This window comes from Bos mutus, chromosome 5 (genome assembly GCF_027580195.1).
Source record: "Bos mutus isolate GX-2022 chromosome 5, NWIPB_WYAK_1.1, whole genome shotgun sequence".
Classification (NCBI taxonomy): Eukaryota; Metazoa; Chordata; class Mammalia; order Artiodactyla; family Bovidae; genus Bos; species Bos mutus.
In genome coordinates this window covers 103,075,495-103,100,891 of record NC_091621.1, presented here as the reverse complement: position 1 = coordinate 103,100,891, position 25,397 = coordinate 103,075,495, and the positions used below count along the sequence as shown (strand labels likewise).

The 25,397-nt window shown below is 58.3% G+C and overlaps 1 protein-coding gene across 1 annotated transcript in view; it reads left to right on the top strand.

Annotated features, from left to right (window-relative positions):
• TBC1D22A (TBC1 domain family member 22A) overlaps positions 1-25,397 on the top strand; it is a 259,689-nt gene that overhangs the window by 174,930 nt on the left and 59,362 nt on the right. The window contains exons 10-11 of the mRNA XM_070371426.1: positions 7,294-7,369; positions 20,594-20,721. Of these exons, the coding sequence (XP_070227527.1) occupies positions 7,294-7,369; positions 20,594-20,721 (204 nt within the window). The remainder of the gene's footprint in view (positions 1-7,293; positions 7,370-20,593; positions 20,722-25,397) is intronic.

Below are 25,397 nucleotides of genomic sequence, written 5' to 3'. Positions count from 1 at the left end.
CCAGTGGTCTGCTCACCATCTCCACAGTTTTGCCTCTTCCGGAGTGTCATTTCCTTGGAACCACCCAGCTCCAGGATCCCTTCCCCTCAGGGAGCCTTTCTTGTTATTGTTTTCAGTCTAGCTTTTTGGCAGTCTCTCCTCTCCCCACCCTCCGTTAGTGGATACTCCTTACAGCTCAGGTCTATAACTTATCTGGACTTCCTTCAAATACTATTGCACCAGCTACCGTTGCTGGCCGGCCTGTGTCCCCAAACAGGCGTTCAGCTTGTCCCCGTTTTCTGAGCAGTTTACAGGGGGAGCCCCAAGCCGCTCTGCCAGGGCTGGGGGGAGCCTTCCGCCCTCGCCACGTCCCATGACCTATGGCCCCAGGGAACCTGTGGAATGGGTGGGCAGAAGGGCTCACACTTGGTGTGGACGCTGCCCAGCTTCTTTTAGATACGCCCCCAGTGCCTTGTGAAGGAGGCTTCCTGCCTCCAATTAGGCTCGCTGGTGGGAAAAGAGTTGGCCTGATAAATTTTTATAGCGCCCTCCCGCCTGAAAAGGGCTTCCCAGGTAGCTCAGTTGGTAAAGAATCTGCCTAGATTCTTTATCAGTACAGGAGAGCCAGGTTCGATCCCTGGGTTGGGAAGATCCCATGGAGAAGGGAATGGCAACCCACTCCAGTATCCTTGCCTGGGAAATCCCATGGACAGGGAGCCCGGTGGGCTACAGTCCATGGGGTCACAAAGAGTCAGGCACGACTGAGAGACTCAGGCTTGCGCTTTCCTTCCCCCCGAGCAGCATGCCGTGGAGCTCTGTCCTCGTCCTTCTCCTCCCGTCTTCCCAGAGACCGTGGCGGGGACGTGGAGGGCGTGCATGTGATTGCAGCCTCTCCACTTGGAGGGACAGCTGGTGCGATGGACGACACGCTCAGGGTTCAGCGTGAGTTCCGCAGCCCGCAGTGCCAGCCAGACACGTGCGATGAACGAGCTAGGAGCAATGAGCCCGAAGGCCTCCGTTGACGTTCACGAAACCAGCCAGTGCAGCTCGCTGAACGGACGCAGTCTGGACGGGCTGGGTTGACTGCGCCTCCGGGAGGGCGCTTTCGCCATCACTGGGCCCAGGGTCTTCGGTCAGGTGACTGACGTCTCGCATCCTCTCTGGCCTCTTCTGTTAGGCTCACCTTGGCAGCCAGAGTCACCTTTTCCAAATGCAGATCTCATGACTGCGGTGGCTCCTCTTTCCATGTCGTTCGCTTCATCCTGTAGCTTTGCTGGGGTCTCACCCTTGGCTCCCCACGTGGCCTTCCTGCCTTGAGGTGGTCTTCTCCCATCAAGCCTGGCTTCCTCGGGGCCCCTCCCACCACACTGGCCTTCACTTCCTGCGTGGAGTGAGCCTGGCCCCCCACAGCTGCCCCGGCCCCCTGTTCTCTGCATCTCGGCCCAGGCCTCCCGTTCTCAGTGTGTCCTTGGGTCAGGCCCCTGTTCTGTGCTCTGACCTCAGGGCTCCCCCGGTCATGGTGAGCCCCCGTGTGCGTCTGCGTGGCCTGCGTGATGAATGTTTGCTTGACGACCAGACCATCATCTCTGAACACAAGTCCCGTGTTGATTTTCCTGCCCGACTGTGTTGGGGACCCAGGACCGCCCCCAGGTTCTGGGACTCCAGCACAACAGCCACGATTCCTCCCAATCACGTGTGTAGGGTGCACGGGCCAAGGGAAAAGGCCAGAGGGACCCAGGTGCGAGCTGCCAGGAGTCCTGTCCCTGGGGAGTCACTGGAGATGCTTAACTCCCGAGCCACGAGTTGGCCCCGTCTCCCAGGAGCTTGTGAGAAACGCCACACCCGGGACGTCCCTGGGGTTCCCTCCAGGGCGGGGGACGCAGGTCGGTCCCTGGTTGGGGAAGCAGGACCTCACGTGCCCTGGGCAACCAAGCCCGTGTGCTGCAAGACCCAGCACGCCAAAATGAGAACACGACGACGACGGAGCCACGCCTGCGGCCTGACTGGGAGCTGCTGCCACCGGCACCGCTGCTGGCACGGAGCAGCAGGAAAACCGGCGTGCAGCACGAAGACGGTGCTCCGCGGCGCGGCGAGCCGTTCTCACTGGCGCAGGACAGGTGGGGGCTCCCGAAATCCTGGTCCCAGGCACCCCCCGGCGAGCGCCGACCTTGCACACGGGCCAGTCTCAGGACGGCAGCCTCAGCCCTACTTCTCTGAGCCCTGCAGGAGGTCCTCGGGCGGGTGTGTCGCACTCAGGGAGGAGTGCCCGTCCGCCCTGGGCCAGTCTTGGGTGGATCGATGCCGCTCTCACAGGAGGCCCTCGGCAGGTGTGCCGCGTCGCCCGTCCCGCCCTGGGCCAGTCTTGGGTGGATCGATGCCGTCGCTGCGCTCACTGGCTCACAGGGGGCCCGAAACGGGGCCTGGTGTCTTGAGGTGTTCGGACGCAGGTCCAGGGTGTGTGAGACGGGCGGGCTTGCTTTCCCCTCGGAAGGGCGCTTTCCCGCAGAGAGACTGGCCGGGAAGGGCTGTGGGACGCGCTGAGGGCCTGCATCTCTGGTCCGGCACAGCCCCTTGTCCCAGGGGTGAGGGGTCTCTGTCCTCCGAGTGCTGGGTCCTCCCCCTCAGCCAACATGAGTGAGCCTTCCGGCTCTTGTCCAAGATGCTCCTTCAGAAGGATTTAGTCCTCCTTTCCTCTGAAGAGCACAGAAGTGCTGTTGGTTACTGCCGAAGTGTGAGGCAAGCCCAGTGTGCGTGCTAGGATTTTTTTTTTTCCTGCTGATTCGGACTCTACCTTCTGTAAAAACACTTCCCAGAAGGTCATTATATTTCTTCAGACCCTCCTTCCTTCCCTCCCTCTGAGCAATAAGTTTTCTATATTCTTCTATCATTCTTTAAAGACCCAGAATCAAATCTCGGCTTGCAGAGGTGTGCCTGTTTGCTTTTCATGGAGTGTTATCCATATTATTACTGTGAATATTCGTATAAATACAGAGTATTCTCACTTGCTTCCTATTTTGCCTGCAGATACTTCCTGTTTCTCAGCAGATACGTTCTGTGCTGGGCATGTGTGCGGGCGAGGGCGGGGGTATGGATGGGATGCTGGGGGCGGTGCTCCCCCTTCATCCAGAAGGACCCGCGGTCTTGTCAGAGGCTGGAGGAGCCTGCTAGGCGGCCTCGGGGCCAGGTGCCCCTCCTGGGAGGCTGCTGCGGGCACCTCATGCCCTCTGGCTCCGCCTCCGGCCCTGGAATGTCCATGGTGTGTCCTTCAGAGGCTTCCTGGCTGCCGAGGGCACGGTCCTCAGCTTGGACCCCTCGGCTGACCCACTGTGCCCGACCTGTGGTGGGTCTTCTCTGCCCCCGCGCCCACCCCCTGCCTAAGCCCAGACCCCGAGGCCTCATCTGCCAGCCTTCTCGGGACCTTCGTGATGCAGGTGTTTTTCTTTTTTTAAGACTCTCAGGTGTCATTCTTTTCTTACTATTTGGATTTTCAAGAGAACTCATCTCCCCTCCCTGGGTTTTGAACAAATTGAGAAATAAAACGAAATAGTGGCAGATGGAGACCAAAGAATAATTTTTATTTCTTCTAAATGAGAAGCTTGAAGTCCTATCTTAGTGTGAGAGCCAAATAAACTGGTGGACTGAATGTGGGGGTCATTCAGGCTGACCCTCCGTGTCGGAGCTGGCCTTGGGCCCCCGCAGGGCCCCCTGTGTGCGGCAGAGCCGTGCAGGGGAGCGGCCTTCCTGGGGGATCGGCCGGTTCCGAGAGCTGGGCGGAGGGCTGGGCCTGCTGGCGGTCTTGACTCTCGGAGTCGCGGGTGGTCAGTCGCCTTCTTGGGGCCAGTGTTTCTGGGGATGGAGAACGGGCAGGGGGGCACCGGCTGGACTCCCTCCGCCTGGAAGCCCAGCCCAGGTTTGAGGGCTGCTGCCCCCAGCTCCTGCAGCTGGCTCTCTGCATAACCGTTAGGTTCCTGCTGAGCCAGGGACATGGTGCCCCCTTGGAGCCCACCACCCCTAGGAACAGGCCAGCCCCCAGTGGAAACCCCGCTCCTCTGAGTATTCTCCTGGGTCCGCGCGGAGGGGGCGTCCGAGCCTGGTTCCCGTGGCTTTGGGGCACGTCAGACCTGAGCAGTAATGCAGTAGTCTGCAAGGCCTCTGCCTGAGGCTGCAAAACCGCTCGTAGGTTATTTCTCATCCTTAAATACTTCCAGCCTGACTGCTTCCCCCGGCTCATCGGAGATGCTGCCGTGAGGTGAGACGACAGCGTGGAAGCTTCCAGCTACCCAGCGTGTCCCGAATTCAAGTGTAAATCTCTGTCACCGAAGTTCCGGAGAGAAATCAAGTCTTTAAGGGCTAACCCTGCAAGTTCAAGTCCAAAACCAGAATTCCCGTGAATGTTCAGCTACATGACAGCTCGGGCTGCGTGCCGCTGCCTGTGTCTGCCAGAGGGGCGGCTGAGGGTCTCCCTGGGACACGCGCAGGCCTTTCAGGGCCCAGCGCTCCTGTCCACTCAGCGCCGGTCTGTGACAGCCCTCCCTTCCTCAGACTTCAGTGTAGCGAGACCCACCAGCTTGTCTACAAAGCACCTGCTTCCAGGCCTGTGGGGCAGCCGCCCCGGGAGCGCCTCCCGCCGCGCGGAGCCGAGCAGAGCGCACGCGGGACCTTGGTGCCTCCCGCTGGAGTTGTCCTCGTGGAGACGTGACAGCCTGGGATCCAGGGCCTGTCACTTGAAATCCACGCGGGAGAAACCGCAGCAGAAGTTAGGTCTGAGTCCGCTCGTTTTCCATTTCTGTGGGGATAAGATTGTGGTTGCCTTGTAGGCATTTTTAGTTTCGTCTCGTAGCGGCCGCAGCTCCTGCTCTCGTCAGGAAGGATGTGTGTGTGTATGTGTGTTTGTGCCCGTGTGTGTTTACACATGCTTGTGTGTCTGCATGTATGAGTGTGTGCATGTGTATGTGTTTGTGCCCATGTTTGTGCATGTGTGTGACTGTGTGCCTATGTGTGACTGTGTGCCTATGTGTGTACACATACTTGTGTGCGTGTGCGTGCATATGAGTGTGTATGTGTGTGTGCCCATGTGTGTACACATGCTTATGTTTGCACATGTGTAGGAGTGTGTTTGTGTGTGTATGTGCCTGTGTGTGAGTACTCATGCTTGTCTGCGCATATGAGTGTGTGTGTGCCTGTGTGTGCACATGCTTGTGTGTGTGCATGTGTATGACTGTGTGGCCGTGTGTGTGTGTGCCTGTGTGTGTGTGCACGTGCTTGTGTGTGTGTGTGTGCCTGTGTGTGTGTGCACGTGCTTGTGTGTGTGTGTGTGTGCCTGTGTGTGTGTGCACGTGCTTGTGTGTGTGTGTGTGTGCCTGTGTGTGTGTGCACGTGCTTGTGTGCACACGCACATTAAGCCCAGAGAGTGCTGACAGTGCAGGAGCCCCTGAGTGCCACGTCTGGCTGCTCAGCCTCAGGCGTCACTGCCGGCGTGAAGGTCGTCCTCTCCTGGCTATGTCTCCTGGAGCCGCCCCCACCACAGATCCCGGGGCAGGGGGTGCAGGGGTGCTGTTCCCACGTCCCCGTCCCCTTCCACCCACGTCTCCCTGAGGACAAGCTGTCCTCTCCCAGCACCAGCCCAGTGCACGCCTGCCTGAACCAGCAGGCCCCACTCACTCACTCACATTCAAGGACCCACAGGCGCAGCGCCTTGTGCTTGAAACCACACGGATTTGTCATTTCACAGTCGTGGAGGTCGTGTACAGTAGTCATGTACGGACGTGAGAGTTGGACCATGAAGAAGGCTGAGCACCGAAGAGCTGATGCTTTCGAATTATAGTGTTGGAGAAGACTCTCGAGAGTGCCTTGGACAGCAAGGAGATGAAACCAGTCCATCCTAAAGGAAATCAGTCCTGGGTGTTCATTGGAAGGACTGATGCTGAAGCTGAAGCTCCAGTGCTTCGGCCACATGATACGAAGAGCTGACTTATTGGAAAAGACCCTGATGCGGGGAAAGATTGGGGGCAGGAGGAGAAGGGGCAGCAGAGGATGAGACGGTTGGATGGCATCACCGACTCAATGGACATGGGTTTGAGCACAGTCTGGGTGATGGTGAAGGACGGAGGAGCCTGGTGTGCTGCAGTCCACGGGGTCACAAAGAGTTGGAAGCCATTTAGTGCTTGAATGACAACAGCAAGTCCTGGAGGTCAGAATGCAGACAGGGGTCGGGGCCTGCGGCCGGGGCCTGGGGCCGGGGCGGGGCAAGTTGTGCATCAAGGTGTGGGCCAGGCCATGTCCTTCGTGGGCCTCCAGGGACGAGCTGCTCCCTGGCCTCTATCCAGCCTGCTCTGCTGGTCTGCTGGCCCCTACGTCCGTCCTCCAAGTGGGGACCAGTGTCCTCACTGCTCTGATGCTGACTCTCCTGCTGCCACGTCCGAGGGCCTGGCCACACCGGGCCCACCTGGGTGGGCTGGTTGGTTGATTAGCAGCCTTCACCACCCACACCCCCACCTTGCTGGGAACCAGGCCCTGGGGATTTGGTGGGCTCACTACCCCACCTCCCACAACCACCGAGAGCAAGTCTGTCACTGCAGGAGTGCAGTTGAAAGCCTCGCCCTGAGACGGTCCCTGAGCCTGAGCTGAGGCTCCTGAGCGCTAGCCTGTGGGGTGCCCCGGGCAGGACGTGCTAGGTGCCACCCTCCAGCCCCGCTGACATGCGCTCCAGTCGTGGCAGTGGGGGCACTGGGCCTTCTGTTCCTGAAGCCTTGGCACGTGCCAGTGCCTCCTTGAAGCCTCAGAGCAGTCCCGCGGGCAGGGCTCACTCTCACGTCACAGATGGTGTAGCTGCAGCCGGAGAGGAGCTGCTCCTTGCTAATGTCACACAGCACCTAAGGCGTGGAGCCGGGCTCCCACTCCAGGTCGGCCCGACTGGAGACCCCTCCCCCACTGCCCACTGGCCACGCTGGTTTTCCTGTCTTAGTTTATGGAACTCTTCACCTGAGTGCCTGAGACTGAAGCCCCCTGGTCCATCGTGCTCACACCGTGACCGTGTCCTCAGCCCTCGGATGGGAGGCCTGACGGCAGTAGTGCCTGACGCCGGTAGCGCCGGGCAGGTCCTGGGTTCCCATCGTGACGTGGGGAGGCTTCCGAGCTCGCCTCCGGCTCACCTGCGCGCGGGTGGTGTGACGCAGCCTCCTGCTCTGTGCGTTGCTCACTTTGTGAATTCGTCCTCTTGTCGAACCGTCCGCCTTCGTCCCCACTGCCTGTTCCCCTTTGGAAAGCCGGTTTTATCCCCCACGCCTATGAAACTCCCTGTTATTTTCCCCTCAGGACAACTACACATTCGCCCAACCCGGGATTCAGATGAAAGTGAAGATGTTGGAAGAGCTGGTGAGCCGCATTGATGGTAAGCTGGCGTCCTGGGCGCCCCTCTTCCTGGGGGGCTGGGGGTGGGGGTGGAAGGCTCACCCAGTTATCCCGGGACCCCCACCCCTGCTGCACCTTCTTTGGAGCCGCCCAAGAGTTGCTGGGGCTGGAGCCACTCCTGTTCCTTTTATGAAGGCGATATAATCAGTTCAGCGCCATCCCTTCGCAGGAAGTAACGAGCGCGTCCTCGAAGCAGGCAGCCCTCACTCTTATTAAGGCCGGCGCTTGTCATCATCCGGCCGCAGCCTGGTTGTTTATGGCCGGCCTCTGGCCCAGCGTTCCTGCCTCTGCATGTCATTTTGGTATCAAGGATGCCGGCGTAATTTCTCCACGGAATCTAATTAATTACCGAGTCGGAAAAATAACATCTTTGATATTACAGAAAAATCATAGTGTGTGCCGGCCGTTTTCGATTACGCTTTCATGTGTAAGTGGGGGCTTTGAAATACTTTCTACCTTCGTCCTTTAAGTGATTCCCCCTGTGATGTGCTGACTGTCACATTGCAGTAGCAGGGTTTGATTAAGTGAACGTTGAAAGATGATGCTGGCCCATTCCAAGTGTACCCTCCTGAGCGTCTGTTAAATTAATGAGCAGAGTGTTAACGGAGTGATACCACGCAGAACCGGGCGTGGGCCTGTGACACCAGGTGGTCAGCGGCGCTGTGCCGGGGAGGCAGGCTCTGTGACCCCGAGCCCCACGTGACCTTGACGGGTGACCTCACTGAATCTGCAGAGATGTCGCACTCTGCTCAAAGCGGAGACAAGCCGCCGTTGTTCCAGGGCCGCCGTCCAAGGGTGTGGACGTCCCTTTTGCCCTTGCTGTGCCCTCAGGAGTAGACAGCGTATCCGTCCCCATCTTCCCAACAAAGGCTCTTTTTTTGGGAAACGATCGAATGACATTATAGAACGGAGTCATACAAATTATCAACTCCATTCTGTCCCTTGATTGAATCTGATTTTCAGCTGTGTCTAATGGTTATTACCTAATTTCCATATTATGAAGTTCTGCACGGTTCTTCCAATAATACTTTATCTGATTCAATATATTTAGCTGGGTGGCAGCCACCTATTCACAGCACGGTTTTTTTGCCTATGTAACTGCATTTACGTACGTTTGTTCTTCACCTCGCGGGGGCATCTTTGTCGGATGCTGTGGGTTTTCTTCCCTGCCGGCAGCTTCACACCTCCCCCCACCTCCCTGCGCACCCCCAGCCTCATTTGGATCTTTGAAGTACACTCAGTGGCTCCTCTCCTGGTTCTCCGAGAAGGTGGATTTCGCATTTCTGTGGAGGTTAGAAACGTGTGGTTAGTGCTCATTTGTTCCAGGGCTGCAGTTTGGGAAATGCTTGAATCGATTTTCCCTGGTGCTGTGGTTCAGAAGCAGCACATCTGAGATTCGCTGGGTGATTGTTTAAAAGAGGGAACCCCAGCCAGGCCTGGGCTTTTAGTAAACCCCGTTCTTATTTTCCCGCGGCTTCTGAGAAGGGCGTTTTCACCCTGTGGTGGTTCTGTTTAAATGATCGGTGCTTCACGACAGAGGAGGCTCTGTTTGGTAGCAGGTTAAGCTGGGTAACCTGTCCGTAACTGTTCTTCCAGCCAGACCCGAAAGAATCTCTGTGACAGCCTCAGAAGAAGAGTTGCTGGGCCTTTCAGGCAGAAAGTGTCGGAACTGGGAGGGTTTGGCTCTCACCAGCAGCCCCTGGGAGAGGCGTCCCAGGCCCCCTTCGCTCACTGTCCTCCTGAAAGACGACTCTGGGGGCCTGGACTGTGCAGGGGCAGTGCGGATGGAGGGAGAGCTGCAGAAGGGGCCGGAAGGCCAGGGTCACTGTCTCATTTTCTCGCTGTGACGACTGGCTAAAGAATTTCTGGAAAGCACTCTCAAGCAGTTTTCTGTTTTGAGTCGTGCTTTACCCTACTCTCTGTTACCCCCAAATCTTTAGAAGCAGTCTGCTCCATAGACAGAAAGCTGGCATGACTGAAGAGAGAGGGTTTTGTCTGTAAGGAGGCCAGGTGGAAGGGTGAGGGGCAGTGGCCTGAGAGACTGCCTGGGGGGTGGTAATCGGCTCAAGAGAGGGAGGCTGGCTACTGAGGAACGCAGGGGAGTCGCCTGTGATCTCTGAGCGGGAGTTTTAGAACTTCCCACAGAATGAGAGATGGAGCCTTGAGCCACTTGGCTGGGGCTGTGGAAGGTGAGGCCAGGGGCCTTCCACGTCTAGTGGCAACGGGGTGGGCAACTCCAGGAGACCAAAACAATGCATAAGATTATTTTTTGAAGCCAACAAACAAATTGGGTGAGGGGTAGAAGGAAAGAGAGAAAAAAAGCAAAGAAAGAAGGTAAAAAGAAAACAGATTTCTTAAAAGCATTGAACTGCTAACAAGGAGACAAAAATTTCCTGGCCCTCTTCTGTGAGGATGCTAGAACCTGAGAGTTCTAGCTTTGTTTCTCTCTCTCTTTTTATTTTCCATGTACAATGATGTACATATAGTCAAAGCTAAGTATATGTTCAAGACCTCTTAAGTGAGAAGAAAGAGAAGCAACAGATGACAAGGCCCACAAGATGACAAGTTTCTGTAATTCTTAGGCGTAGGCCGTGAAACTGTTCTCTTGACTGTGTGTGAAGAAATATAAAATAGAGAGTCTTGAAAATATTTGCCCAGCTAATGAGAAACTATATGATTTTACATGAGAGATGAAAAATACGATAACCAAATTAAAAAGTCAGGGTACAGATTTAACAAATTAGACATGGCTATAGAGAAAGTTAGTGAAAGGGAAGATGGGTTGGAAGAAAAGAGCCAAAATAAAGCATGGAGCAATAAGAATACGGATAATATAGAAAATAAAAGATATCAAGGGTGTGTCTAGAGAGCCTCTATTTATTTATTTATTTAGAGTCATAGAGAGGAGAGAGAGTCAGAATTTGAGGAGATAATGATTTATTTTCCCGAACTACTGAAATAAGCCAATTCACCGATTGAAGAGCCCACGGAATTTCCAGGAGAATAAAGAGAAAACTATATAAACACACAATAGTAAAATTTATTTGAAGACTAATTCTTAAAGCAGCTAGAGTAAAGGGTTATTTCCTGAGAATGGCTGTATGAGAACTCACCTCTCAACAGAAGCACAAGCAGACGTCTTCCACGCACTGGGAGGATATAGTTGTCACCCTAGAGTCGGGAAAGTGAAAGTCTTAGTCGCTCCGTCGTGTCCGACTCTTTGCCACCCCATGGGCTGTAGCCCATCAGACACTTCTGCCCATGGAATTCTCTAGAATACTGGAGTGGGTAGGTCTACATCCAGCAAAAAATATTCATATCCAAGAATGAATTTGAAAGTCCAAGAGGCCACCTAAATCTGAGTTGTTTTTTCTCACTGTTTCTAAGAAACTGTGTAATCGGGAAGGGCCACAAACCAAGCACACAGACCTCCCTTCGCAGCTTAACCAGGGACACGGTCACTGTGGTCTTCAGACCTCCTGGAAGGCACCCCATCCAGTCTGGGGTGAGTCAGGTGATCAGTGCAAAACGTCTGTGGGAGAAAGAGTGGGAGTGTGGGCAGCTTAGGGTAAAAGTCTGCATTGGGTGGAAGCCAGATACCCCTGTTGCTGGTGGAACAGACCGGACTCTGACCCTGACCCCTACGTCTGTGTGTGTGCTCAGTCACGTCCAACTCTGCGACCCCATGGACTGTAGCCCACCAGGCTCCTCTGTCCATGGGATTCTCCAGGCAAGAACACTGGAGTGGGTTGCCATGCCTTTCTTAACCTAGGGATCGAACCTGGATCTCCCGTGTTGCAGGCGGATTCGTTACTGTCTGAGCCACCAGGGAAGCCCGTGAATACTGGAGTAGTAGGTAGCCTATCCCTTCTCCAGGGAATCTTCCCAACCCAGGAATCAACCCGGGGTCTCCTGCATTGCAGGCAGATTCTTTACCAGCTGAGCTACCAGGGAAGCGCATTTGACCCCCACAGACAGCCTATGCGTCTCCCTGTGAGCTCCCCACCACAGGGCACGTCGTCTGTGGCCTGGCCGGGGCTCTGGTCCGTGCCCTCTTCTCCTGGGAGCTCAGGCTGGTAGAGGAGCTGCCTTCAGGAGTTTGCTGTCCTGGTTCCTGTGGCGCAGGGAAAAACTTGGGGGGCTGTTCATGGACTCCTAATGCTTCAAAAGAAAGCGGTCCCCAGCGCTCAACTGCATTTCATCGGCCAAACCGAGTCACAGGCTGCGGCGAAAGTGGAAAGTCAGGAGGACAGGGACACGCCCACGTGCCCGGGCCGGGCGGAGTTTGTTGCCAGGAGAGGGGTGCGGTGGAGAGAGCCGGGCGGAGGCGGGCGCTTGTGCCCTCAGCATCTCTGCTAACGTCAGTCTGCTCCCTACTTAGGGAGTGATGCTTGTGCGTAAAATTAACAGTTCACACCAATCATTTGGTAATTTACTGCTTCAATAGTAAACATACGTTAACATGCCGGCGGGCTGATAGGATTTTAACATACAAAGCTCTAGAGCTGAATTTTAACTCCATGTTGCACCCGGCGTGTTTACGCACACTGAACGTGAAATGCCACGGTTTGCAGTGTATCTGAGTGACACGCCTTGCGATTTATGATTATGTCTGTCACATCCAATGTTAACCTTTGAGGTTGCTGGTTCCTAGGGGCCCCAGGGTCAGCCCCTGGCCTTGCTTGTGGAGAGGCTGCAGTCAGAACCTTGTGGCTGGATCCTGGGGCCAGGGCCCCCCATGGGGCAGCCCCCACTTTGTATTCTGAGCTCATGCCTGTTTTGTGACACAAGATAATGTAAGCGGAACATTTGCCATATCTTTTGATGAAAAAACCATGAGATCCTATTTCAGTATTAAAAAGAAATATCTGAAGATGGCCTCAGCAGATGTGTAAATCTGGTTATGGCCATGCTGGGCTTTTTTTCAGAAGACTGAAAATCAGATCTTAAAGAATTGCTTCACAGATGAGCGAGTTGTCCTGTGGGGAATGAAATGGGCACAGAGAGGGGCACCTGGGGGTGGTTTCTGGTCGGGGAGCCCGTGGGCACAGTGTCTGTCCTGGGCAGCCTGGGGAGGGGGTGGGAGGAGGCAGGCACTCCCATCCCCAAAGGCCCGTGACTCCTTTGCAGGCCGCGGTCTTCGGGGCTCTGCTCTCAGCTCTGGAGGGACCATAAAGCTGAGGCCCCAGTGGCTGGGGGAAAAGACCGTGTCATCAGTGGCCAGTCTGGACCGGATGGCCAGTGACTGTGGCCCGGAAGGAGCTCTGTCCACGCTCGAAACCATCCCGAGGCTATCTGGGGAGGCTGGGACTGCCCTCCAAGCTCTGCTTTCTCTTTCTGTAGGAAAAACCGGGAAGGAATCCTACCTAGGCTTAGCACTGTCAGACTTAGCATAAAGAGAACACTCACTTCAATTTGAATTTCAGGTCAATAATGAACCATTTTTGGTATGTTTGGTGCATTATTGGGCACCTACGGAACCCAGAGCTGCTTGGGGGTGGGGCTGGGGACCTGGGCTGGCGTGGGACCCTCTCTCCCCTCCCTGGCTGCACACCTTGTGCGCTGCGTGCAGGGCTGGTCTGCAAAAGGTCTGCCTGCACTTTGGACGCTCTCAGCGTGCTCACCTGCTCTGGAGCTGCAGGAAGCAGAGGCCGCGGCTGGCTGGGGTGGGGGCAGGCGTGCAGGCCTGTGTGCTGAAGGCTGCCCACCCGCCCAGATGCCCCTGTGCCCCGCGGGAGCAGACACCTGTCCTTCCTGGGAGGCCCTGGAAACCCTTTCCTTGGGGCTGTTGTCCTGGGAACTAAAGAGCTGGGAAACTCACAAGCTGGGGGCATGTGAGCTGGTGGGAACCCGAGGGACAGGTCGACCTCACACTGTGGGGGAAGCGGGAAAGGAGGTGCTGAATTTCTGTCCTGACGGGCTGCTGCTCCATGAGCGGACACGGCGGGCTGGTTAAGGGTCAGAGGAGGAATGGACGTGGGCCTGCCTTGGGCTCCTCGGAAATCCTTCTTGCTGAACGCCTCTGGCTTGCCCTGGACCACCTCTTAGCGCAGGGCGGGACCTGGAGGGTCCAGATTCCTGTTCTGCTGCCTGGCGGTGGTGAGTATAGTCCCTTGGGAGGGTCAGTGCAGGTGAGATGCTTAGAACGGCCCCTGGCACATCGTGACCTCAGCCCGCTCTATACCCGTGTTACGTCATCATCATTTTAATCTTAGCACCTGCAGAGCGGGCAGGTAATGGCGGGCGGGCTAGCCCTCCTTGGTTGGGGGTTAGTCTGGGGAATCTACTCGGCCCAGCGTGCGGGACCTGGCAGGAAGCCTCCCTTGGCAGGCGCCTCAGTCCAACCCAGGGTGCCCATTAGCACGGCTGATACTGCCTGGCGGACCGCGGGCTCCAAGGGGGATGTTGCCCGTCATTATTATTAGCAATTACACTTTCACTCTTAGGGGAAAAAAAAGCCCATATGCATCAATGGAGAATAGTCCTAACTTCGTGTGTTAAAGCCTTAATCTGCGTGAGCATTTTCCCTTTCCCTGTGTTTTTAAATTTAGGTTAAATGCGATTTTAATGAAATTTCTCTGAAAGCTGTCTCGACTACATTGTAAGGTTAAAATTGACTTATTCTTTCAAGATAGAATTCAGTTACAGCTAGTAAACTAGATTCAGCTTTATTACCACCCAAGTGAAACTATTTTTATTACTGCTACAAGGTGAGCCTTCGGAAAGCAGAGGATAAATCAGTTGCTGGAGGGACCCCAGCCTGTGGAATGTTCAGTGGGCGGCAGTGAGCAGTACACGCTCCCCTACCCTGCTGGCGTCAGTAGGCCCCGGCCTGGCTGATCTGAGCACGGGGGACGGAGGCCACATCTCACCGGAGGTGTGGGCCCTGGGGACACAGTGATGGGCGTGGACGCCGGGCTCAGGAAGGCGTGTGGGTGCGGCGGCACCTCCGTGCGCCCCTCCCCAGTCGTCTCCCTGTCCCAGGCCGGGGCGTGGTCCCCGCGGCAGCATCCTGATCGTTCCAGCGGCTCCGTGTTGTGTCCGCCTGGGGCCAGCGGACGGCAGGTGGCCGTGGGCTCTCACTCTCCTAGGAGGCGTCCAGTCGGCCTAAAATGCCTTCAGCCGAAAACCCACATGGCTGTGTGGCTGCATTTTGGGGAAGAAGGATCTATTCAGTTCAGTTCAGCTCAGTCGCGTCTTGACTCTTTGGGACCCCACGGACTGCAGCACGCCAGGCCTCCCTGTCCATCACCAACTCCCGGAGTTTACTCAAACTCATGCCTGTTGAGTCGGTCCAAAAAGAAAAAAATCAAAGAAGTCGAGTAAGTTTCCTGTAGTCTAATAAGTAATGTATAAACCCGTGGTTCTAGTTCAGCCTCTGTCACTGACTGAACTTGGCTGCTGCTGCTGCTAATACTCATCATAAAATAGTGACGGCGGCCAGCATCCATTCAGCGCCTTCGGCGTATGAGGCCCCGCCTACGGCGTATGAGGCCCCGCCTTCACGTCTTCCTCTGTGGCGTTGTGCGGTGTTTCACAGCGCCTCCGGCAAGCGGCGCGTGACCTTCTCCACGACGGGAGCCCTGCCCGCTCTCTGTCCCCCATGGACGGGATGGTCTCCGTGTGGCATCCAGCTCTGGGACCGAACACGGGAGAGCCCGCCCAGCGTCTCCCAGCCACGCGGGGGCCCGAGGGTCCTGGCGCGGAGTCGTGTGTGCCCCGCCCCTGCCGCAGGTTCCCTGGGGAGCGGTGGCCTGTGGCCGCGCCGTAGGGGTGCCTCCCGCCAGGCCTCCACCTTCCTCGCGGGCCCCCCAGCACTTGTGCCTTCTGCTGCCCCCAGCTGCCCGTGAGGACAGAGGAGGACAGAAGGTCGAGCTTGCCTTCCTTGAAGGCAAAGCAGACTTCCCTCCTCCTGGCTTCCCGCAGGTGCCCGCGTCCCCACGTCCCTGCCTCCAGCACGGCGCCCAGCGTGCCCGCAAGCTCGGTACCAGTCGCTGAATTACCAGCAGGGTGTTTGCTGCGCTTCCGGCTCAGGAGGGCGCCCCCAGCGTCTGGGGCCTCATTGCTTTCCTTCAGTTTGAAGATGAAGTTGTCTGTTTACAGGGAGCCTGATCGGCTGGGGGGGTTAGAGCAGTTCCATTGGTTATTCCAGTCTGGACGTTCGTGGCACCACGCAGGTTTCCTCGGAGGCCTTTATTTTGCCAAGACTTTCCCGTCCGCGCCCTCTTGCCCATTAGGCCGCAGGACGGGTGGTCAGACGGGTGGGGAAGCTCACGATCTGAGCCAGTGTGCCGTCTGTAGAGGACAGAGCAACGCTGTGTGTACAGGGCAGGCGGCGGCACCCCTGGCTGCTCGGTGAGGGCCCACCCTCCCTGAGACGCGTCCTGCCTCAGTGTGAACCGCCTGCCCCCGACCCTCCCACCACTGGCCCAGGGGGCCCTTCCACACTGGGGCCCGAGGCCTCTTGGACTGGCTGGCTCCTCCTGCTCACTGACCCGGTGCTGCTGTGGGGGCAGTGTGCTGTCTGTGCAAGAGCCTTGACCCCAGGGACCACCACTCAGATGCATTTCCTGGCACCCCCAGGGGTGCCAGATACTCAGGGAGGGGGCAATACCCGCTTGAGTGCCTGGGAGGACTTGGCTCCACCGTGCGGGAGGGCCAGGCCAGCCTGCCGTGAAGGGTCAGTGGCTCAGCATCCCCATAACCCTGCCCCCTGCCCTCCGCCCCCTGCCCCCCGCCCCGACCCCTGCCCCCTGCCCTCTGCCCCCCAGCCCCCGCCCTCTACTCCCTGCCCCCTGCCCGCCTTTGTTGCAGGAGCCCTGTCCCAGAGGCTCCCCCTGTGGTCCCAGGCCCTCGGGCTCAGGCCCACTGGCCCTCCCGCCGTCTCCACAGCCAGGGTGTTGTTGGGGCGAGCCGGGCTGGACTGCCAGCTGGGGACCCTCCTTCCCCATCTCTGCTCCGTCTCCTCCGTCCTTTCTGGGCCTCCGTGCCTCCCCAGCCCTTGTGTTTTCCTCCCAGTTGAAGCTTGTTTTTAGATGTCCCGCCTGACCTGATAGAGAGGGATTTATTTTCCTAAAATCAGGAGCCAACTCTCCTCCCGTGTTGGGGCTGGCTGGGTCCCGGGAGGGCTTTGGGGCTGGAGGCTGGCAGGTGGGACCACACTCAACTCCCCGGCAGGACTCGAGGGGCCTTTTAAGGCCTAGAGCGCGGCATCCTTTGGCTTTGACCGGCGAGGACGTTCTGTCCTGTGTGAGGACATGGAGCGTTAACAGTTGCCTCGGGAGTTCTTCTTTCAGGCCTGCACTTACACCGGATCGTAAAAGACTCACCGTTTAGAGGGAGGCCCTCAGATGGCCTGGCCACTGCCCACCCAGCCCGCTTGGCAGCCCCAGGAAGGAGGGGGCGGGCTGCCCCTCGGGGGCCGTGAGGCGGGTGGGTGCTGGTGCTAGAGACATGCGCCGGGCCTTGGTCCCAGCTCTGCAGCCCACGCTGGGACCACCTTCGGCTGCTCAGGTGGGGGTGTGTTCACTCGGGAAGCGATGATGACCACCCTGGTGGGTGATGAGAGGCGAGCGCCTCTCGGCAATTTAGCTTCTTTGCTCTTTAATGATGACATCTTTGTGACCCTCCACCCAAGGCTGATACTCCAGGTTTATTGCCAGACCGAGACCAGTTAATTAACTTTTAAGTGGAGACTTCCAAATAGAGTGGTAGAGCGATTCCCCTCGACCTTAAGAAGAAAGACTCGTCTTGGTTCTTAGAGTGGGCCATCAAAACTGGTCTCGAGATAATTCCCCAAAGCCGATTTTGCTGGTGGTTACGAGTGGCTGGAGAGAATGAGTGTCTTTACCTCCTTCCCCGTAAAGAACCCGCGTGCCTGGGAAGTCAGGATGGGAGCAGCAGCCTCACGGGGGTGGGTGGGGGTAGAGTCCTCCCGCCCGTCCGGTAAACCATCTGCCCTCTCGAGAAGGCAGAGGAGGCGCCTGCTGTTTCTGTGGAGGTGGCCCTGGGGTGGATCTGGGCTGTGATCTGGGTGAGCCCGCCTGCAGGTGGCTCCCCGGCTGGTCCGAGCTCCCAGCTCCACCTGCAGTCACACCCCTGTCACCGCTCAGGGAGCAGTGCAGTCCTCCGTGCCCGGAGGACGTTCCAGAAGCCAACCGGGGATCTGTGCCCTGATCTCCCGACACTGTAAACGGAGGTCTCTGTCCTGGCCTCCCATCCAGCAGGGCTCTCATCTTCCTCAGGGAGCCCCCAGGCCAGGGGTCCAGACTCAGGCCTGCTCCCCGCCCAACATGGGGCTGGTGAGGTGTTGTTGCAGGGGCACCAAGTGCCTGGGAAGCGGGGGCGCAGGTCCTGGGCCCTGTGCTGCCTCGCCGTCTGCCCGCCCCCCGGTCCCCTCCCAGCGGGCCCTCTGTCCTCCTGGTGGCCCCTGGGGGTGGCCGCGGCAGGTCTGCGTGCGGCTGGGAGCCTGCAGCTGCTGGCCCGGCCCGAGGCGTGCCTTCCTCCTGCCCCCGTCCTTGGCCGGGGGTCCTGGGGTGGCTGCGCTCTGCCTCTCCATGGGCCCTGCTGTCTTCTGGCCAGTCACTCTGTGCAGCCGGCCCAGCGGAGGGGAGGCTGGGGGAGCCTGGAACGGGGCCCGTGTTCACTGTCAGCGGCTCTTGTTTTTGTTCTTTCTCTTTTTAGCTGATTAGAGAATTGAAACCTGTTCCCCGCCCATAATCAAAGCCTACCCGGCAGCTTCTCGCCCAGCAGAAGCGTGATGTGGTTAAGCCTGCACTCGGCCTTTTGGGTGGACGGTGGGGAGGTCGGGGGCGGTGGGGAGGCCTGTGAGCGGCTTTCTTTGTCGGGTTTCTGCGTGTGAGCGGTTAGGTCCACTCTCTGGGAAGGTGAGTCTCAGCAGCGTCTGGACCTGCGTGAACCGTGTGTGCATTCACATGTACCCGGTCCCTGGGACACGTGGCGTGTTCCCTCTTGGCGTGAATCTCGGGACGCAGTGCGTGTGTCTGGTTTGTTTTTATCGAGGGAGACGGGCCGTCTGGGCAGACCTCCCGGCCTGCAGGCGCCCCCTGTCGGGTGCTAGGAGCAGCGTCCCGCGGGGGTGGGCGGCGGGTGCGTCCTGTGAGCGCCCGGCCCGCCGTGGGAGGGCCTGAGCAGTGGCGGTCGTCACGCCTGCCTGCTCACGCCTGCAGGGCTCCTCTTGTTTCCAGTGACGTGGACGTTTCGAGTCCAGAGTCGTCACCAGCCGAGTTACCTTTACCGGTGACAGAGCATCTGCTCACAGTTTCTTATACAACAGGAGAAACGACTCCAGCGTGTACGCAGGCGCCCCGATGTGTATAGATGAGAAGTAGCGGCTTGAGCTCAGGCGTGCGTTTTTCAGCACCTTCAGAGCAGGAGGCAGCCTCCCTGGACATTCACTGCGTGCGCTGGGGACTTGGGGGGTGGGGGAGTCGGGGCCTGGCCCACTGTATCCGTCTTCATCACTGTTTTCAAAGAAAGTAGGTCTTCAGTGAGGAGCGGCCACGCCTGTGATCAGGGAGCGCCCGCTGCTATCCTGGCACAGCTGCCCCTTTGGTCCCAAGTCAGCCAGGATGGCCGGGCCAGGGGGGCGGGCTGCCAGGCAGGCGCTCCCCAAGGACACCCCACTCCGAGGTCCTGCAGAGCCTCGCGGCTGAAGCTCGAGTCCCCGCTGGGTGGTCCCAGGGCTGCCTGCTTCATTCCTCTGGGGAGTGTGGGGCTGCTTCAGGCAGAAGAGAAGAGCAGGCCCCTTCAGATGAAATAGACAACGTGGGGCTCGGAGCTGCGTTTTTCTTTCCATCCTCTGAGCTCCTGGAGGGCAGGGTGCTGGCCTTTCCTTCTCTGTGGCTTCAGTGTCACAGGTGTTGGGGCCATGGGGGCCCCCGTTCCGTCCTGGAAAGAGCTGATCTGTGAGGAACCTCTGCCCACGTCCTCGTGGAGTTGACGCCGTGGGCCTCATTCTGAAGATCCCCAGGCTGTGCCCAGGGTGCTGGCACCTGGAGACACCGGGCAGGTCCGTGGGCCCGACCAGCATCACGGGGCCCGTTCAGGACGCGGCGAGGGACAGTCCTGAGTTTGTGCTGCTGCGTGCACCCTGGCCGGGCCCCCTCCCTGCCCTCACACGGGCCCAGGCGAGCACGCTGTGGGCAGGAGCTGCCCAGAGGGCTGTCGGTCCTGGCGCCCTGGCTGGGAAGGGCTTCTCTGGCTGAGCCTGAGACGGGGCGGCCTCCCCGGCGTCTGGTGGGGTCTGACTCAGGCGGAGCTGCTGAGGAGAGAAAGGCCCGTTTTGACTGTTGGGTTGGGTTCCTTTAGTGACAGATGTTTCAGAAGTATGTGTTTAATCTTCCAAATCTGTGTGCTCACCCGTCTATGTTAGAAAAGTCTCACATACCTCCAAGGCACTAACTGGAGTTGTTTGTTCTCCCCGCTGGTAAATGGTCCCCTTTGTTTCAGCTGACAAGGCCAGTGGCCCGCAGGCAAGGGGGCCTGGCCAGGGGTCCCAGGCAGCTCATCCGTGGGCACTGCCCGGCCCCTGCCTCTGAGCCACGTCCGGCTCCGGCCCAGCTCCACTCCATCCACAAGTGTGCCGGGCACTCGCCACACACCAGGCCTGGCTCCATGCCAGTCTCTGGGCTCAGACGGGGTCCTGCTCTGTGAGCACTGAGGTCTGGGGTAGGGGGACCCTGGGGGGCCTTCGATGGCTCCTTGGCTGGCGAGCCTCCGCCTTGCTGTGTGTGTGGGAGGAGAGGACGTGAACCAACGCCCAGGGCGCCACAACCCCCGAAACCTGGGAGTCGGCCCTGACTTCCCGATGATTAAAACCCCGCGAGCCCCGACTGTCCTGGGGGTGGGGGTCCTGAGTGCCCGCGGCCCTGCCCCCTGCCGCCCACTGTTCTCTCTGCACGGCCATGGGCTCTGTGTGAGCTCCGCCACGCGTCCCTGCGTGTGCCCCACCCTCTGGGACCTGCGCGTGCACCCTTCGGGTGGGGCTGGCCCTGCCCGCCTTCTGGGGGTGGGGCGCACGCTCAGCACCCGTCGGGTCGGGTCACTGCTGCCCCCGCCGTCCGCTGTGCTCCCCCGGGGAGGCGGCGCCACTCTGGGGGCAGCAGAGCCCTGTCCGTCCTGGCGCTGGGGGAGGCCGCTCGGCGGGGCTCCGCTGACCCACGGGGCCTGTTTGTCTCCGCAGAGCAAGTGCACCGGCACCTGGGCCAGCACGAGGTGCGGTACCTGCAGTTCACCTTCCGCTGGATGAACAACCTGCTGACGCGGGAGCTGCCCCTGCGCTGCACCGTGCGGCTGTGGGACACCTACCAGGTGAGCCCCGCGGCCGCCCCACCCCGGGCGTGTGCCCCCAGGGCCGGCCCCTCCTCCCCGGGGCATTTCCCCCCAGGGCCGCCCCTCGCCCCGGGCGTGTGCCCCCAGGGCTGGCCCCTCCTCCCCAGGGCATCTCCCCCCAGGGCGTCTCTCCCCAGGGCCTCCCCCCTCCCCGGGGCGTGTGCCCCCAGGGCGTCTCCCGCCAGGGTCGGCCTCGTGCACCCCCACGAGGCCCAGACCCCCCTGTCCTCCCCCCGAGGGCCGGCCGCACCCTCCTCTCCAGTGCTGGCCGTGTGAGTCCCCACAAGGGCCAGGCCGGCCATGTCCTCTCGCCGAGGGGCTGGCTGTGTCCTCCTCTCCAGGTGCTGGCCGTGTGAGCCCCCACGGGGGGCCGGCCGTGTCCTCCCCTCCTGCAGGGGCTGGCCTGTCTCCCGCCTCATGAGGGGCCACTCGTGTCCTCCACCCCTCATGTCCTGCCACGCTCTGCCTGGGTCTATTTGCTGCACTTGATTTTGCCTTCAGAGTCTGTCTCCACTGAAACGTGGTCTTTTGGAAGTCCATTTCTTGTCACCTGATCAGCTGAGACTGGGAGAAGAGCTTTCTGTCGTCCGTCTGTGCCCAGGCTCCATCTGTGCCCGGGCTCCGTCTGTGTCTGGGCTCCGTCTGTGCCCGGGCTCCGTCTGTGCCCGGGCTCCATCTGTGTCTGGGCTCCATCTGTGCCCGGGTCCCGTCCCGCTGTGCAGCAGCACTGTCTGGGTTTGGGGGCGGGCGTGGCGGGGAAGCTCTGACTCCGGGGGAGCCCCAGCCGCGTCTGCCAGAAACACTCCTGCTCAGGACTCACCTGTCGTCTGTGTTTCGAGTTACTTATGATAAAGAGTTTAAAAAGTCGCTGACAGATTCGGTGTACTCTGAAATTTCCTCTTCTCCACCGATTTTGATGAAATTCATTTCTTCAGGAGATTGAGTTTTCTGGAACAAACTACCTTTGTCCCCTCGAGAGTGGCATTGCTTATTCTGGCGTCTTTCCATTTTCTCGAAGCTGTTTGCTGAGGCTGTGCTGGGGCTTCCACACAGCCTTTCCGCCCCGCTCGCAGCGAGCAGGCCCCTTGTGTGGACTCGGGGTGGGATCCTCACAGAAGCTGGGTCTCACTCTTAGCTCCGAGAGGCAAGGTTCTTCTGCCCTGGACGTCAGCTCTTCACGGGCTTAGATGGGGAGCTGCCTGCACAGGCTGGGAAAGGGGGCCCCAGGCTATAGGCTTCTTTGCAGGGCAGGCACCCCGTGAGGATGGGGTGGGGGCCCCGGGGCCCTGAGCAGGCTGGATGGGCCTCCCGCCTCCTCCCCGTCAAGCGCGCCCTTGGCCTGGATGCTGCGCTCGTGCCTGGGGTGGAGAGCTTAGGCTGCTGCTCTGCCAGCCCCGTGCGCCAAGCTGCTTTCTCCCAGGACACGGAGAACAGCAGCCCAGAGCTGTGTCCGTGACGCTGCCCGTGTGCTTCACACCTGACGGGGGACGTGGGCTCTTTTGGGCTCTGAAGCTCTGGGTTTTGACTTGGCTCTTGTTTGCAGCCTGTATGTTCTAATCTTTAGTGTTGGCTTCAGAAACCATGACTGGTCAGTAGACGGCACCCAGATCCCCCTCTTTGGTTTTGCTTTTCTAGGCACTTGGTGGCCACAGAATTTCTAGCCACTAATGTTTACTGGGACATAAAGCGTTTATTTGGGGGGGTTGTTAAAGGGGCTGGCAGCCTGGTGCTATCAGACGGGTCTCGGCAACATGGCAGGAAACAAAGCTTCATGTTCCGTGAATTGCGAATGCTCTTCACTGGTGACGGGCGAGGCTGAGATCCTGGCCCCCCTCATTAAGCACAAAGTTTTCTATAGTGCTGTCCCCATTACGAATAAATTAGGTATTAAGTCAGTCGCGTTTTGAGGAGCCGAAAATGGATCTGCAGAGTCTGTGGCCCTGCACCACTTCGCTACGACTCCTAATAGGTATTAAAACTTTAAGCGCAATTGTGGCATCTTTATTGAGTTAATTTTCCTGAAATTAAATTTCATCATGAATTGACTCATTTGTACCACGGACTCGTTGTTGAACTGACAGTACCCTGGTCATAAACCTTTTCATATCTTAAAAACTGGGGGTGTTTCTATTTTACAGGCCCAAGTAACCATGAAATTGTATTGCATCTTCTGGCAATGGAAATACATAGTAATCATCCAATGGCAATCGGGCGATTACCCTCCCCTAACCCGGGGTGTTTATTACCTGGGCCCTTACCGGTTTCCACAAGTCCTTAACCCCTCACGGGGCAGCTGAGCATCCTCCTGGGATGCATGTCGGCACCTCCTCTGTCCCAGGCCATGAACTCGGTGTGGCACAGCCGTGAACGAGGGGCATTAGTCACAGGGAGGGAAACAGGCAATTAAACAGCCCAGACTACCCAGAAGTGGCCCAACCAGCTGGGAGATGAGCCTGCTCCCAGAGCGTGTCCTGTGCCCACACAGGTGGAGTGCCAGCTGCCGTGGGGGCTGCGGTGGCCCAGTGGCCCATCCAGCTCCCAATGAGCCTGGGCCGTGGGAGGGAGCCGGTGGAAAGGAGGCGTCCCGCCCTCCGTGTGGATTCTGAGGACCTCGGATGAGACAGAAGGTTCTGGGCGCGTGTGCCGTGCAGCTTTGGGGCTGAGACCGTCCAGTCAGCCGGGGTTCTTTCTGCCTTGCTCGGGTGCTCCAGCCGCTCACCTCCCCTCCCTGTGGGCCCCCCAGCCCCACCGTGGAGGAAGCCCGGGCTTCCTCCCTGGCAAGCTGGGGCCGCACTAGGCTGCCAGCTCTGAGAGGTTGTGGGGTTTCCAGACCACATGGCTGCGCCCTGCTGCCACACGGACTGTGAGGCCGAGCTCTGGGGCAGGCCCCCAGGTCAGTGGGGGCCAGGCCTGGGCCACAGAGGGCTGGGTGCCAGCAGGGGAATGGCTGAGCTGCGCATTTAGGGAGCGCCTGACTCCAGGGACCCCACCTGCTCAACAGACAGCTGTGTCAGCCTCCGCTCTGCCTTGCTCCCACCTCACCTCCAAGCCTGCGCTCCAGCCTCCGCGGCGGCTCTCCCTTACTATCCTTCACGCACCTTCTCTGGAGGGGCTTCCTTGGTGCCTCGGTGGTAAAGAACCGCCTGCCAATGCAGGAGACGCAGGAGATGCAGGTTTGATCCCTGGGTCGGGAAGATCCCTCGGAGGAGGAAATGGCGACCCACTCCAGTATCCTTGCCTGGAGAATCCCATGGACAGAGGAGCCTGGCGGGCTTGGGGGACAAAATTCACCTTTTTGTCGGAGCTGCTTGACTTCCTCCCAGATCACAGGGGTGGGTGCGCCTCGTGTGCGACTGGGGTCCCTGACCCCCTAGACACTCCGGGGTGTGCACTGGGCTGCAGCCCCGCCGTGCAGGTGACGACACGTGAGCAGCTCCTCCCAGCGTCTGTGGAGCGATACCGCCCTCCCTGTGAGTGGAATAGCCCTCCCCCAGGGGGACCTGCCAGGGAGGGGACAGCCAGGAGGGGGCAGCGCCTGTGGGTTTCCTGAAAGACAGGAGATGGAAGTGCATTCTCTGGCTCGTGTTCCTTTTTCCCTAAGTGGCATTAGTGTGTCGGCCAGCTCGAGGTTGCTGTAGCTGCTTGGGGTCTTTTGTGGCTCCGTACGGATTCTAGGTTTGTTTCTCTGCGTGTGTGAAAATGCCCTGGGATTTTGGTAGGGAAGGCCGTGAGTCTGTAGCCGACTCTGGGCAAGAGGGCGTCTCTGCCACGCTTGTTCTTCCCGGCTCTCCGTTTCTTGCGTTTTCAGCTGCATTTATCAGTGTTTTTCAGTTTTCAGTGCACAGATTTTTCCCTTCCTTGATTAGATTTATCCCCAAGTATCTTATTCTTTTTGATGCAATTGTAAATGGGATTGTTTTCTTAATTTCTCTTTCTGATAGTTCATTGTCGGTGTACAGAAATGCAAATTAGTTTTCTATATTGATTTTTTTTTTTTTTTTTAATCCTGCAACTTTCCTCAACTTGTCCAAGAAGAAAAGAAATGATACTCAGTCATATCCGGCTCTTTGCAATGCCATGGACTGTAGCCTGCCAGGCTCCTCTATCCATGGGATTTTCCCAGGCAAGAATACTGGGTGGGTTGCCATACCCTTCTCCAGGGGATCTTCCTGACCCAGGGATTGAACCTGGGTCTCCTGCATTGCAGGTGGATTTTTTACCGTCTGAGCCACCAGGGAACCCCAGCTTCTCCAAAGGAAATGAGATTAATTATTTCACAGAGATGTCTGCTCCCTCTTTTTATGGCAGCGAAGACATGGAGCCCCGACCACCATCCAGGTGGATGGATGGGTTTATAGACTCTTCTTTTAGGGTCTAGCATTGCTCCTGCCTTGATTTTTACATCCTCTGGAAGAAATTCAATAAGTCAAAGTTAGGCCACAGATTTGCTTTCTGGACGTTGGTCCGACGTGTCCCAAGGATGGGGAGTGTTCTCCAGATTTCCAGTCCAGTTTCCTGTGACCTTTAGTTAATGACTGCGAGGAGGAGGCAGCAGTCTGCCTGGGGCCCCGGGGAGATGACTCGGCATTGCTGGCGAGGATTGACTCCTCCTAGGGCTCTGGGGGCCCAGGGTTTGCCATCTCAGGACGATGTCC